General features: G+C 43.8%; 1 protein-coding gene across 2 annotated transcripts; it reads right to left on the bottom strand.

The window, feature by feature from the left end:
- Positions 1–1,630: 1,630 nt before the first annotated feature.
- HCST (hematopoietic cell signal transducer) lies at positions 1,631–15,610 on the bottom strand. 2 transcript variants are annotated; one of them, XM_081921581.1, is made up of 4 exons: positions 15,376–15,610; positions 7,127–7,150; positions 3,974–4,111; positions 1,631–2,792 (listed from the first exon to the last, which is right to left on the bottom strand). In XM_081921581.1, exons 1-4 carry the CDS (start codon positions 15,413–15,415, stop codon positions 2,752–2,754), a joined length of 243 nt encoding a protein of 80 aa, XP_081777707.1. In that variant the 5' UTR covers positions 15,416–15,610; the 3' UTR covers positions 1,631–2,751. The 2 variants fall into 2 exon arrangements, with proteins under 2 accessions (XP_081777707.1, XP_081777706.1); XM_081921580.1 differs by having other exon boundaries at positions 1,634–2,795; positions 15,376–15,589.

The following is a 15,610-nucleotide window of genomic DNA, read 5'->3' as shown; positions in this document are numbered from 1 at the left end:
TGTATACCCATCTGCCTTCATTTTATTTTATTTTTTTTGCATGTGCTATTCTGGCTGCTATTACTATATAAGCTGCAAATTCTCTCTGTGCTTCCTTCTTATGGACTTTTTCACACAGTTAAGTATATCAAAGACTGGATGCAATTAAATGTTGTATCCTAAGATCTCATCGCTATCCTTTTGCTAAAAAGATGGGCCTCTGAAAACCCTTCATCGCAACGAGACAGAGAAACTTGTCATGCTCGTTTTTATCTTTGGATCACATATGCTGAATTCTAAACATCCCACAGCATTGCAGAGAAGTCTGACTGCTAACTTCGCCCCCAAAGGTGACCTTGTGGAAGAGAATGCAGTTCCACAAACTGCAAGCCTGATGCAGGAAGGGAAGATAAGCTGAATGAGAATTATCATAGTAGACGCATGCAGTACCACCATCTTGAGGCTTCAGGTGGAATAGCACATTGTTCATGGATTATTACTGGTATTTTTTCCAGCAGGGCAGGCCAATCCATGTGCCAGCCCTACCATTAGGCAGAGGGAAACGACTGCCTCAGGCGGCAAATGCTGAGAGGCAGGAAGCGGTGGCAAGGTACTGGAGGTGTGTGCCTGTGCAACCCACTGCCCTCAGATACAGTGGAAGATGTCCTATTCCCAGTGTTGAAAATTTAACTGCTAGTCAAGTGAGCTTCTGCAGATGATACAGGAGGGAGTCAACTTGCCCTTCACTTCAGGCAGCAAAATGTATCGGGTCGGCCCTGACCCTACAGGAGGCAGGGTGCTGAATTTGATGGACCTTTTGGTCTGATCCACCTGGACTCCCCTTGTGCCCTTATATTTCAGAGGAAACACACAGAAGCATTTTTGGTACCAAAATAACAGTCTCAATCCAAGGAATTTTAGAACATGTTTCTGCTAGAAATTGCAGAAGTCAGCTTTATAACTCAACCAGTTAGTTGAATGAATGAATGAATGAATGAATGAATTTATTATTTTGGTCACAGACCAATTCCAGCTCACATACAATATCAAGCAAGTCATAAAACACGATAGGGGTACATTTGAATTTGCTATTAGGTATAACAGGGACAATATAGATACAGCAACAGTTAAAAAATATATAAATTAAAACTTAGTCACTAAAATATAACCTAAAATTATTATTTAAGGCCTTAATCATTATGATAGCATAGCTTGTTCCCTATGTTTTATGGCAATCACACAGAATTTGGCTACCCTTAACTTGATCTCAGGATCCTTGTCCTCTACCAGGAATTTTAGACATTGAAGTTCAGATTCATTTGGAGATTTTTGCATAGCAGGGGTAATAAATACCGAGCATATATCCCCGTAGAAACGGCAGCGTAACAAGGCATGAGAGACAGTTTCTACCTTCATCAAGCCGCAGGGGTAGAGTCGTTCTGCATATGGTTTACCCTCAAATCTGCCCTGCAGTAAGGCAGATGGCAGCACGTTGAATCTAGCGAGGGTAGATGACTGTCTGTATTTAGGTAGTTGTAATTTTGACAAATAATTTGCTGGGGTAAATCCTCTCCCGTTATCTTTTATTGCTGGGTGTTTATTAATCTCGCTCACATGGCATTGCAGTTCCACATCCTACAGCTATCAGGGCCTGTGGGGAAAACCCCCAAGCCTCTTAGCTTTTCATGCAGTGTAGCTTTCCATTTGGATTGGTAGGAATCCAGTAGGGTTAAGGGTGCCAACCCAACAGGGAAAAATATAAGTTTTAACCAATAATGAATCTTCAGAATCCATATCCGAGTGCTAACAGGGATTTGCCCGGCCTCCAGGCGGACAGCTTCCAGTTAGTTGCATTTGTACATGCGATAAGGGATCAGGTATCAAGTCAGTTTACATTTCACACAAAACCAGCCATTATATTACAAGGTCTAGAAATCATCTACTTTAGGCCATGTTTACTGGTTCTATTGTCTGTTAACTAACAATTCTTTAACTGTAAGAGCAGCAAGGATGTTTTTCCCTTTTTAATTAGCAGACCACTTATTCGGTTGGGTTCCATCAGTGACCGATTCCATCATTTCTCCCCTCCCCTCAACCCATTATGTCAGTGCCAGTAAATACGGTGGTAGAGCATGAGACTCTTAATCTCAGGGTTGTGCGTTCGAGCCCCACATTGGGCTAAAGATTCCTGCATTTCAGGGGTTTGGACTATGAGATCCTTGTGGTCCCTTCGAACTCTACAATTCTATTATTCAATTATTCTAATTTGCGCTTTACGAAACAATACACAAACTGAAATACAGCCATTCTTCAAAATTCACACTTCTTTGCAATACAAAGCTCCAGCCACATTATGGGTTGTTTTCGACTAACTTCTGCTTAAAGAGGGCCAACTGAAATAAATGACCATGACTAACTTAGGCCTATTAATTTTAACAGGTCTCCTCTGAGTAATGTTTAGTTGAAGACAGCTCAGTATGTACAAAAACACATATAAAGCTTGGATAAAAAGGCTTTTGCTAGTGATAAAAAATACACCAAAAAATCACCGTATCAGTGGGAATTCACAATAAAATGCACATCAACAGATGGAGCTAAATTCTGCCCATTAAGAGACACAACACTAAAGCCCTCCATCACCCAAAATGTCATGTTTCAGCCCACCCAACACAAAGAGGACCTCCCCCCCCCCACCGGCAAATGTATTGTAGAGGTGCTGATTTTGGTCATGTCTGCTGGATACTTGTGGTGAGTTCCAAATGGGAAGGAGTTTCATTTATTCATTCCAATCACGTTCACGTAACTGTGCATTTCTCCTGGAGAAAGATGGAAAGATTCACAATTAGGCCGAATATGGGGGCTATGTTTGCACAGAGGGTTGACACCAGCAATGGTTTGCATACCGGGCACAGCCAAGGAGCTACCCTCCCTGAAAATGATGTATAGATGGTATCTAACTCCAGTTAAATTAGCAAAAATGTACAAAACAAAAGAAAGTGTTGGAAATGTAAACAACAGAAGGGACATTTTTTCATATGTGGTGGGATTGCAAAATTGTAAAGAAATATTGGGAAATGATTTATAATGAAATGAAAAGGATGTTTAAAATAAACTTTGTAAAAAAAAAAAAAAACCAACAACCCAGAAGGTTTTCTTTTGGGAATTATAGGGACAGAACTACCTAAAATGTATAGAAACGTATTCATGTATGCTACTATAGCGACAAGAATGTTACTTGCCCCAAAATGGAAAGAAGCAGAACTCTCAGCAAAGGAAGAATTGATACAAAAACTTATGGAATATGCAGAAATGGCAAAACTTACTGGAAGAATACGAAATAAAGATAACCCGTTTTTTTAACAAAAGAATGGAAATGGTTTATTTACAGGTAAATTATAAACAGATAAAAACATGGACAGGATTATTGTAATAACCTGCAGTTTGATAAGAGTATATATTTAAAGAATACAAATAAATGAGTAAATTAAGTTAATTTGGATATGCAGAAGAGTAGCGAAGCATATGCCCACGCTCCCGGGGGGGCAGGGCACACTCCTGAGGGGGGTGGGATGCGGAGGGTGCCCACCCAGGTGCGGAATAGCCGCTCAGGTGCACGGAGTGGCGTGCATGCCCTGCAGCCAGGGGTGGAGCGAGCCGCCAATGGCGGACATTCGGCACACCACCTGCCCACAACTCCCAAGCATCCCCCAAGTTGTCAAAACGAAGGGGGAAGGGGGGAATGCCGCCGGCAAAACAGCTCAGCTCCCCCTTTCCCCCAACGGCTTGGAGTAGGCTCGGGAGTCACTGGCGGTGCGCCATATGCCACCCCCCTCAACGAAGACACCCGGGGCGGTCTGCCCCCACTGCACCCCCTTCCTCTGCCCCTTCTTCCAAAGAGCCATTCCTTCAAACCGGCACAGTTCTCCAGAACGGATCCCACCATTTCACTTTTCTTGCTTCTCGCAGGAGACCAGCTTGAGTGTGCCTCACTTACCAGAGTCACTGTTTTTGCTGCCCTTTGGACGTATGCAGTAATAGACAGGGATGAGGAAGAGCAAGGTGAGAGCAACATCTCCGGCCACAATTGCAATCATGATGCCTGTGGTGATGTGGTAGCAGTCTTCATAATGCCCTGTATGTGAGAGGAAAGAACCAGTCATGGACGCTATCAGCTTCTCTTCTCCCATTCGAGTCAAGGCAGCAGCAAAATGCAGTGACTCCAGATCACAACCAGAGGGCACTGTGTCACCATTTGTCATCAAGTTGTCCCTCCTCTTGAGAATCAGGTTTATGCACAATCCTTCCATGCTTTCCAGGCACAGTCTGTGCTTAAAAGCTGCATGTCTGAGCACTCTTTATTTTATTTTTCCTCCAGAGCTTTCCCCGCAAAATCCCGCTCTTTGCTGCTGAATCGGAGCGAACGGTAATCTGCAGAAAACCTGAATTGGCGTTTGTTGTGCTTCAGCTTTAAAGAGCGGGTTTTCGTGGGGGGAACACCAGAATGGGGGGTGGGCGCTCAGAGACGGAGCTTTTTATTTTTTTATTTTTTTATATAATTTTTTATTAAAGTTTTTTTCATACAGGTACATATTAAACAAACAATATCAATTTTTATAACATCTTTTCATTCTACCATGGACTCCCTCACGCCTTCTGCTTCCACTTACTTCATTAAAAAGAAAACTTTTCCAAGCAAATTATCATTTTGTTTGTAATCTTATATCCAATAGATTTGGGTAATCTCAAGTATAAAATATAATTTGATGGTAGACAGTTGTTTCTACTCTGACATCTTTGTTAACATTCAGCCAAGTTACAATACTTTTGTAGATAAATCTTAAATTTCTTCCAGTCTTCTTCAACCCTCTCCTCTCCCAGGTCTCGGATTCTCGGAGACGGAGCTTTTTAATATGGAGCTGTGACTGGAAAGTATGGTGCAAAAAACAAAAGTGTGTATAAGCCCTAAGATCTGATGGGACTCATTAGATGGGCAGCTCAGTTGGTAGAGCATGAGACTCTTAATCTCAAGGTCATGGGTTCAAGACCCAAACTGGGCAAAAGATTCCTGCATTGCAGAGGGTTGGACTAGATTACCCTTGTGGTCCCTTCCCTACAGTTCCATGATTCTGATTCGGATCAGGCCAAAAGCCCATTTAGCCTAGCAATCTCTTCTCACAGTGACCAGTCCAATCTCAATGGAAAAGCATGATAACCCTTTCCCACTCGCAAATGTGAATACAATAGCCCTCCCCTATTCATGACCTCCAGGTTACATGGTATCAGAGCAGGCTTCCTCAACCTCGGCCTTCCATATGTTTTTGGCCTACAATTCCTATGATCCCTAGCTAGCAGGACCAGTGGTCAGGGATGGTGGGAATTGTAGTCTCAAAACATCTGGAGGGCTGAGGAAGCCTGTAGCAGAGGTTCATGATGACCTCATGAAGAAGGAGACATAGACCAAGCATTTTCAGAAGAGTTTTAATGCAATTTTCACCTAGATTTTCCCCCTTCAGCCCCCTGCCCCCTTGTAAGAAGAGGTCATTTTGTCAAACATTTGCTCCACCATTTTTATAGTGGAGGCCGTCCACACACACACACCCCATCCCACACAATGCCCCCAAACAAAATTACTTGAGGGTATTGTGAAGGGAGGGCCGCAAAATGGCTGCCAGACTGCCCTAAACTGCTGTTGCTGCTGCTGTAACCTGTGGTGGAGGGATAACAAAACCGAGAGAACAAGAAGGAAATTAAACTGCCTGCCACAGGTGTGAATGGTGAACCCTCACAAGAAATTGTTGATGAATCCTTCCACCACCAAAAACAACAAAATTCAACAAAATGCCTCGACCCCAATTTCACCACCTGCAAACAAGGCGCAGAACTGGGGTGGGGTCTTTTTTGCTCAGCCCCAAATAATATTTAGGAAAGCAGCAAGTAACTTCACATCAGAGTTGTCCTCTGTCTTGTAAAGGGAAATTTCAGCAGAGCGACAAAAGATTGGTGTGTGGGTGCCGGAGGAAAAAGTAGCACCTGCTGAAATAAAACTTTTTTAAATCTGCTAATGATCTATCCACTGTTCATCTGGACACACACACACACACACCATATAGCTCAGTGGTAGAGCATCTGCTGTGCATGCAGAAGGTCCCGGGTTCAAACTGTGCCATCTCCAGGTAGCACTGGGGGAGACTACCTGTCTAAAACCACAGGGAGCCACTGTCAGTCAGTGTTGATGGTACTCAGCTAGAAGGAGTAATGGTTTGATTTGGTATAAGGCAGCTTCCTTTGCATGAAGGTAAAGGTAAAGGGACCCCTGACCATTAGGTCCAGTCGTGACCGACTCTGGGGTTGCGGCGCTCAACTCGCTTTATTGGCCGAGGGAGCCGGCGTACAGCTTCCGGTCATGTGGCCAGCATGACTAAGCCGCTTCTGGCGAACCAGAGCAGTGCACAGAAACGCCGTTAACCTTCCTGCCGGAGCGGTGCCTATATATCTACTTGCACTTTGATGTGCTTTCAAACTGCTAGGTTGGCAGGGGCAGGGAGCTCACCCTGTCGCAGGGATTTGAACCGCCAACCTTCTGATCGGCAAGTCCTAGGCTCTGTGGTTGAACCCACAGTGCCACCCGCGTCCCATTTCTTTTGCATAGCCGTGCATAAATACAGATGTCAGATTGTGGCTCCCTCTCTAACCTCTGACAGTACATAACGGGATGCATTTAGAGTAACATGTGCCCATGAAGGGGAGTTCTCTTCTGGGTGGGCAGCTTCCCTCGTACTTCCCCCAAATTTTAAGAACATAGATGCCTTAATCAGACTACAGTATCACAACAAGGAGTGGTGCTTAGAGGGAGAGGGGAAACCCAGTGAGTCTTGCTTTGGTGTGGCACCTGACAAAGAGCTCCTCGGTTGTTGCTCAAAGGCAAAGTCGGGTTAACCTTCCCAGCTCGAAAGCATTGACTCAAAGGCCAATTCCCCAGGGGTACAGGTTGAGTTTGGGGTGGGGAAACCCAGTGGTTTCGAAGGCCCAAGTGCACTTGTTGTTTTTCACACGCTTGGCTGCATAGCTGTTTCCATATGTGTGAATCACTCGTAGAAAACGAAGCCGTCCTTCCGGACCCCCGTGATGATGTGCTGAAATCTCTTACCTGTTGTCCCAGTGGCGGTGCTTGCTGAAAAGGATAGAGGGAAAGAAAACAACGCTGTCACTCCAGAGGTATAACAATCCCTTCCATCTCCCAGGGGCGGGGAACCAAATGTGGCCCTCCAAGCCCCTCTGTCAGGCCCTCGGGACTCTCGCAAGGCCATGCACCACTCCCAGCCATGCCTAAAAGCAAAAAAATAGCTTGCTGGATCAGCTCAATGTCCCAGCTTGTCCCGAATCTTGTCCTCAAAGTGGTCAGCAGCCACTGCAAGCAAGACCCAAACATAATAATAATAATAATAATAATAATAATAATAATAATAATAATAATAAATTTATACCCCGCCCATCTGGCCGGGCCTCCCCAGCCACTCTGGGCAGCTTCCACCAAAGTATTAAAATACAGTGGTCTGTTTAACATTAAAAGCTTCCCTAAAGAGGGCTGCCTTCAGATGTCTTCTGAAAGTCTGGTAGTTGTTGTTCTCTTTGACATCTGGTGGGAGGGCGTTCCACAGGGCGGGTGCCACTACTGAGAAGGCCCTCTGCCTGGTCCCCTGTAACTTGGCTTTTTGCAGTGAGGGAACCGCCAGAAGGTCCTCGGCGCTGGACCTCAGTGTCCAGGCAGAACAATGGGGGTGGAGACGCTCTCCTCCTGTGGTTCCCAGGAGCTGGTATTCAGAAGCTTTACTGCTTCTGACTGATAGCCTTCTACTCCATAATCCTGTTTTAAAGTCATCCAAGTTGGTGGCCACCACTAGGGTGAGTTCCCGAGTTCAACTAGGCACTGTATGAAGAAATACTTTCTTGTACTGCCCTGAATCTTCCTCCAACATTCAGCTTCATTGGAGGTCCCTGAATTTTAGCGTTGGAACTTCTCTTTGCTTGCCCTGCTTTCGATGTTTTTGCCTGGCTGGAACGTGTCCTTGAACTCTGACTTTGCCTTTTGCTTGCGTGGATGGCAGAGAGAGAGGGGTGAGCGACTCATGAAACGCATTTGGCTGCCTGTGTCAAATAACAAAATAGCTGCCCCCACTCCCCCCATTTTAGGGGCAAAGGCAAAGGCCACGTGGCACCCACAGAGCTGGCCTCCAGCCCCTCGCTCCTGCTCCCCACCCTCCACATTTGCTGCCTGAGGCAGCTGCCTCCCTCTTGGTAACAACAGGGCCAGCTGCGTCTGAAGGGGTTCTCTGCGCACTGCAGACTTGCTTCTCGTAAGAAGGGAGTGGCTTCCTAACTTGCAACTACTGTCTCATTTTCTGACCCAACATTGATAGCCTGATAAGTATACAACACAGCCATAATGGCCTTAACTGTTTTAATGGGCTTGTTTATTATGTATTTTCATTATGGATGTTTTAATGTTGTTTTACTATATATTTTAATTTATTGGTAGTTGTGTTTTTATTTTATTTTTGGTATTGGTTTTGGTTTTATTCCTGGTATTTTGCTGTTGACTTTTATTTGTTTCTGAACTTCCTTGGTACATCTTCAAATGGAATAATAATAATAATAATAATAATAGGTTCCTTTCAGCTTTTTCTAGAGAGGAAGAAGCTTGTTAGCCTTTCCCCAATCAATATCAAGTTGCAAGCAGTTCCTCTGCTCCCACACAACTCAAAGGATTAAATTTGTATAGCCCACCAGCTGTTATTTTAGCTAATTGAATTTTACACATATTTTACTATTCATGCTTTTTATGTTTTAGTTTGTCAGCTACCTTCAGAAAGCTTTTTATCAGAAGCATTTTGGAAAAATTCCTCTATGCTCTTAGGCTTTTGGTAATATTATGCTGCCTTGCCAACTTTAAAGGGTGAGTTAACCACAGAAAGTGAGATGGGGGAAGAAGCCAATTATACTGCCCTGAGCTTTTTGGACAACACTTATATAATTCAAGAATTACTTGTATGATCCCATTCCGACCCTGCCATACACCACCCTGAGAACTTTTATTGAAGGGCACTCTGATCATCACTTTTACCATTCTTAGGGTGAATTCTCCTTTTTAAGGAGAGAATATGTCCCTAGATGGATAGGCACCAATCACCTCTGAGGAAGAGAGAGGGGAGGCTGGCTCACAGTCCGTTGTTAAAAAGATATATATGAGCATCATGTTTGTGCAAAGGAGTGTCACTTCTAAAGGACATTTAAAAATAGAATAAAACAAAATGGTGGCAACTAAGGGTGGAACTACACACGGGGGGGGGAACGTTATAAATAAGTCAGAAATTAAATTGTTAGAACGAAAAGGGGGGAAACCTATGTAAAAAAGCTATAGAAATGTTTTGTGCTCTCTGGTGCCATCTGGTGTTGCATGTTTATAACACAATCAAATCGCTGTTTTTGACTAATGTAGCTGAGTCCCTTATTATTATTATTATTATTTGAATTTATATACCACCCTATATTATTGGTTAATGGAACAGGCTCTGTCTGTGGGGAGGTTTGATACAGAGAGGAGTCTCTGTGTAGTAGCTAAGAGACTGATGCTGAGATCCTATACACAGCACATTAATTTGGGATTCAGCCTGAATTTAATAGGGTCCAAGCTGTGTACATACCATGCATTTTAAACACATTTTAAAGCACACAATCTCCTCCAGAGAATCCTGGGAACTGTGTAGCTTGTCCCTCACAATTCCCAGCACTCTTAACAAACTAGAGTTCCCAGAATTTGGGGGGGGGGGCATGTGTTTTAAATATATGGTGTTTACGCAGACTTACGTGTGACTCATAGGATAGCACTGTCTGTGAGTGCGAAATCAGGAACGCCTAGACACAGACCTTCCAAAACAGTAGTGAAATAGGTTGCTGCAGCAAAAATAACATGAAGTCTCGTGGCAGTTTAGAAACTAACAGGTTCATAATGGCTTGAAAGTTTGTATCAAAATTAAAATGTTTGTTGTTAAGGTGTCACAAGATTGCCTGGGGACTGGTTCTATCATACGTAGAGTAGACCCACTAATGGACAAGTTATCAGAGTCTACTGATTTAAATGGGTTTGCTTTCGAGTGTGACTAACGTTGGGTATTACCCTATCTTGTTTTTGCCAGTTTAAAACTTGAGTTTGCTAGATGATTTCAGTATGCTACTTTCCATCAACATCAGTATTTGAGGGGAAGCGGGGAAAGGGTTAATAATAATTCCTGGCCTACCTTAGAGGACTGTTGCAAGAAGGTTCGCGGAGAGAATGTAAGACAATTTGAATAATTATATATATTCAAAGGAAAAATGTGTGACTTCCACAATAAGCAATTTGAATGAACTGTCATGAAAATAAACAAGGTTGGCTTTATTTTGGGTATACCCAGCGTGGTGTGGTACATTGGGATGAAACAAGGATAGAAGGATCTGTCATTTTGGGTCTCTCGGTTTCTCATTTTTCTAATCTTAATGTTGGTTCTTCACATTTCTGCAGTGATTTGTATATCTCTCTCTATTTATATATCATTTTATTGCAAAATTACCCCATTTTATGCAGTTTTGACACATGTACACATTTTTGCAAAGCGCTCTCTCTCTATATATATATATACATTTTTGTATATTATTTTCAAATATATATTCATTTGGGGGCACACTTTCTCCTCATCAATGCATTTTGCAAAGATGATTTGGTTGGAGAACGTCATTGCAAAATTCGGAGGAGCGCAAATTTCAAAGGGTGGCTGTGTTTCGGTTCCCCCACTGTTCCTCCTGGTTTGGAACCTCCTGGTTCCTCCTGGTTTGGAACATCCTTCCTTTTGCATGTGACTAGAGGTGGGCGTGACCTTATCTGCCCAGGTAACAAAAGGCCAAGGCATGCTGCCACTTTCTTTTTCACTTTCTTCGTCGTTGGACCAGCTACAATTGCTAGCTTCCCAGCTAGCAGAAGCACTGGGATTAACATTAAGCACATGTATATGGGGTAGATCCACATGTACATATTTGTAACTAAGTCTGCCTTCAGGGATCCAACTGTGAACTGATGTGAGTAAACAACTTTTACTGACTTTAAATAAGATTGCTGTGCCTTTATTCTTTTTAAGAGGGATAAAAGGGAACTTGCCAGGAACATACAATTCAATACTGAATTGTATGATAGTGAGAGGCTTACACAAGCCTGCAATCAGCTATCTGCTGTGCGTTAGAGGGGGAATGTAAACTCTGCTAAGTAGAGGGACTTGGTAACGCAAGTTCGGAAGGATATTAATAAACAATATATCCTCTCCTGCCACTCTGAACATTCCCACATTACCAGTACCATGCTCCAACCAACTGAGCTATCCATGGTAGGGGTCCATGCAGGCCACCAAGTGAGAAGCATCACCACAATTATGGCTCTTTGACAAGATCATAGAGAAGGACAAATGAGGGGGGGCAGCCTAGGCAGAGAGGATGGGGCCTGGAGAAGAGGTCTCACCTGTGGAGACTCCTGAGGCTCAGGTAAAGAGGCCCAGAGTGCTGCATTTGGCCCCTGAGCTTGAGGTTCCTCGCCTCTATTTTTTTGTGGGATTAAGGCAAGCTGTGAATTCTGGGGACTAGATGCATTGAAGGAAAGGGAGAGGTTATCTGGGACGCTAGACTGTGTGAAGGCTGAAAGAGTGGTGGTTACAGTGCATATAGTTTTCCTGTCAGCTGCTGCGACTTCCTCTTGCCACACCATCTTGCATTCCCACCCCCTTTCCTCCCACCAGATACACACGAATACAGACACCGCTAGCAGTTTCAGTTCCTCCGACACATGGGCAAACCCCCCGTCACACTCTGCAAAGAACAGCTTTGAGAAGGGGACCCTCTCCCCCCACGTAAGACAGACCCACAACCCCCTTAGCTTAACCTCAGCTTTGCACAGCTAAATCGGCACGAAGCCAAAGGTACATGACATCATCCCTCCCTCCCTCTCTTTCTTTTTTCTTTTCCTTCTCCTCCTGCGATGAGGCTACATTTTAATACTTTAATGTTCCATTATTTTAATGTTGTATTTTATTTTTGTTTTTAAGTTGTAATCATTCATCTTGTTTTTATTATTGCTTGTAAGCTGCTCTGAGCCCGGCCTTGGCTGGGGAGGACAGGGTATAAATAAAAAATTATTATTATTATTATTATTATTATTATTATTATTATTATTATTATTATTGTCGCCACCCATAACAGCAACATGACTTTATGCACGTTGCACGGGTGTTCAAAGCCGTTTGCATGCATGGTCTCAAGAGAGTAGTGATTCGGGTGTTGGGTTTAGGCTGAGGAGACAGGGGTTGGGATCCCCACTCATCCACAAGGCACATTGTGTGATGAATGCTAAGCGGGACCTGCAACAAAATGTTGCAGCATGGGGAGCTCCTTTTTCATGGCTGGCACACTGGCCTTTTTCCAGGTAGTCTGTTCCATTCTCCCATTGCACTAGCTTTCCATTGGTTCCCCACTTCTCTAGAACAGCCACGGAGCATGCTCAGTCCTCAATAGGGGTTGGGGAGGAAAGTTCCTTTTATGGTTTCTCTCTTTTTTTGTACTTCTGTAAACCTTGGGATTCCCCTGAAGAAGCTACCTCCCTCTTTGACATAGCTGGTACTGTTTCAGCTACATAAGGACAAGCACTTGCTGAAACAAGATCCCTCTTAAACTATGGCTCCATACATACCACACATTTAAATCCCATTTAAAACACACTCCCTGCCTAAAGAATCCTGGGAACTGTAGTTTGCCCCTCACCAAGCAGCAATCCCTAGCAGCCTCAAAAAACTACAGTTCCCAATATTCTTTGGACCGGGGACAGGGGGTGCTTTAAATGTGTATGATTATATGATATCTCATTAATCCTGATAACACTAGTGTAAAGTTGCCCAGTATTGTGGTCTCCATAATACAGTGGTACCTCAGGTTACATACGCTTCAAGTTACATACGCTTCAGGTTACAGACTCCGCTAACCCAGAAATAGTGCTTCAGGTTAAGAACTTTGCTTCAGGATGAGAACCTGGTGCTTCAGGTTAAAAACAGTTTCAGCTTAAGAACAGACCTCCGGAACAAATTAAGTACTTAACCCGAGGTACCACTGTACTCGGGAGTGGCAGGGGAGAGGCTGAGGCTGAGAGACAAGCAGCTTGGTTAAGGTCACCTCATGAGTAAAGGGCTGAGGTGAGATGTGAGCTAATGAATTTTCAAACCACTAGACGGCAGCTTGCAGAATCGCACACAAAGAGTTTGGTTATAGCACTGAGGGATGGTTCAGTCAGTAGAGGATGAGACGCTTAATCTCGGGGACATGGGTTCAAGCCCCATGTTGGGTGGAAGATTCCTGCATTGTAGGGGGTTGGACTAGATGATCCTCGAGGTCCATTCCAACTCGACAATAGTATGATTCTGTGTCAGGGTGCCCTTCCTCTCTATGTATTAACTTGAATTGGCACTGTTATAGGTGCCCCTAATACCCGTTCCACATTGCTAAAATGTGTGGCAGCACCTAGACATTGGAACTCCCTGCCTCTTGAGATTAAGCAGCTGCCTTCTCTGTACTCTTTTTGACACCTACTAAAACCATTCCTGTTGAGACAAGCCTACCCAGATGCTTAGAAAGTCAAGGTCATTTCAATCTGTTTTAGTATTCCAACTTCCGTATATTTTAAGGTAGGGTTGCAATTTTTTCTTGATTTTACTGTTTCATCTTTTGTAAACCATTTTGAGATGATAAGATAGATAAAACTTTATTCGCATTAACCAATGGCCGTAGCAACAGTAAAACATTAGAGTATACGCAGAAAAGGAAATTTGATATAAGAGCACAATTTAAAGTCCTGAATATGCCGTCAGTTAGTGGCCCTTATTCTGATTGCCCTGCTATGAACCTAGCAACTATCGTGCGGTGTATAAATTTTATGAAATAAACAAATAGGTTCTAGCACCAATTAAAGAAGGATAATATTTTTTTCAGAATCAATTATCATTAAAAACAATCCGCCAAATATCTTGTTGGAGTACAAGAAGTAGACAGTGGGCAAAGCCATCAGCCGCATTCACACATGGCTGCCATATACTGAGTTAGTTCCTTTAGCCTATACTGCCTACCCTGACTTGCAGATGCTCTCCATGGTCTCAGGCAGAGAAGTTTTTTCAAGATATTTCAGGTGCTTCTTTTTAGTAATTTTTATTTTTAAGCTTCCGAACAACACAACAAGGAAAGTAATCGGAGGAAAAGAAAGGAATGCAGAACACGTTTTTTTCAATGCCCATCACAATATCAGAGCTTTACAGGTGAACAATCAAGTTTGGAATAAAGATAAGCCTCCCCTTGTTCTGTTTTGGCCACACCCCTGAAACACCCCCCTTCTTTTTCTTTCTTTTAGATTTACCCCTGCTTTGGTTGAGCCCTGGTTGAGAAGGCTGAGGCAGGATGGAGGACTTAAACCAGTGAATCTTTAGCTAAGTTAGGATGTAGGACCCAGCCCAGCTGGAGATCTCCCCTTTCCAAACTTCACTCATCCCAAGGTATATTGGGTTTTGATTGCTCCCTAAGTATGTACTGAGCCACTGAGCTATGGCCCTACCTGTTCAAGGCAGTACAGTGGTACCTCGGGTTAAGTAGTTCCAGAGGTCCGTTCTTAACCTGAAACTGCACTCAACCTGAAGCACCACTTTAGCTAACGGGGCCTCCTGCTGCTACCGTGCTGCCGGAGCACAATTTCTGTTCTCATCCAGAAGCAAAGTTCTTAACCCGAGGTATTATTTCTGGGTTAGAGGAGTCTGTAACCTGAAGCGTATGTAACCTGAAGCGTATGTAACCCGAGGTACCACTGTATAGAGAGAGTGACGTTCATAAGCTGAGTCTCCAACAAGCATCAAACCAGATGAAGGGACTATTTTAGCCAAGCTTCTAGAGCAGGGGTCAGCAGACATTTTCAGCAGGGGGCCAGTCCACTGTCCCTCAGACCTTGCGGGGGCAGGCAGACTATATTTTGAAGGGGGGGAAATGAACGAATTCCTATGCCCCACAAATAACCCAGAGACGCATTTTAAATAAAAGCACACATTCTACTCATGTAAAAGCACCAGACAGGCCCCACAACTAACCCAGAGATGCATTTTAAATAAAAGGGCACATTCTACTCATGTTAAAACACACTGATTCCCGGACCGTCCGCAGGAGGGATTTAGAAGGCGATTGGGCCGGCCCTGACCCCCAGGCCTTAGTTTGCCTACCCACTAGAGCTACAGGGAGCCTGGAAGCCCATATGTACAAACTCCAACCATTAAAAAAAATGTTTCGAAAGACACTCACCAGCAAGCAGGGAGAGAATGCAAACAGTGAAGCCCCACATGGTCTTTCTGATACTGGCCTCCGGACTGCACAACCAGATATGAGGTTCTTTTTTTAAAAAAGGGAAAAAATGGGTTGCCTCATCCTCTGATGCTTGAGCAGGATGTGGGATGGCCCATGGAGAATCATGAGACCTGAGTTCCACGAAGCCAAAGAGCAGGCAATCCCTGCCATCTGTGTTGCTGCATCCCACTGA

The sequence above is a fragment of the Podarcis melisellensis genome, assembly GCF_964234715.1.
Source record: "Podarcis melisellensis genome assembly, chromosome: 8".
NCBI classification, from domain to species: domain Eukaryota; kingdom Metazoa; phylum Chordata; class Lepidosauria; order Squamata; family Lacertidae; genus Podarcis; species Podarcis melisellensis.
This window is presented reverse-complemented; position numbering and strand designations above follow the sequence as displayed.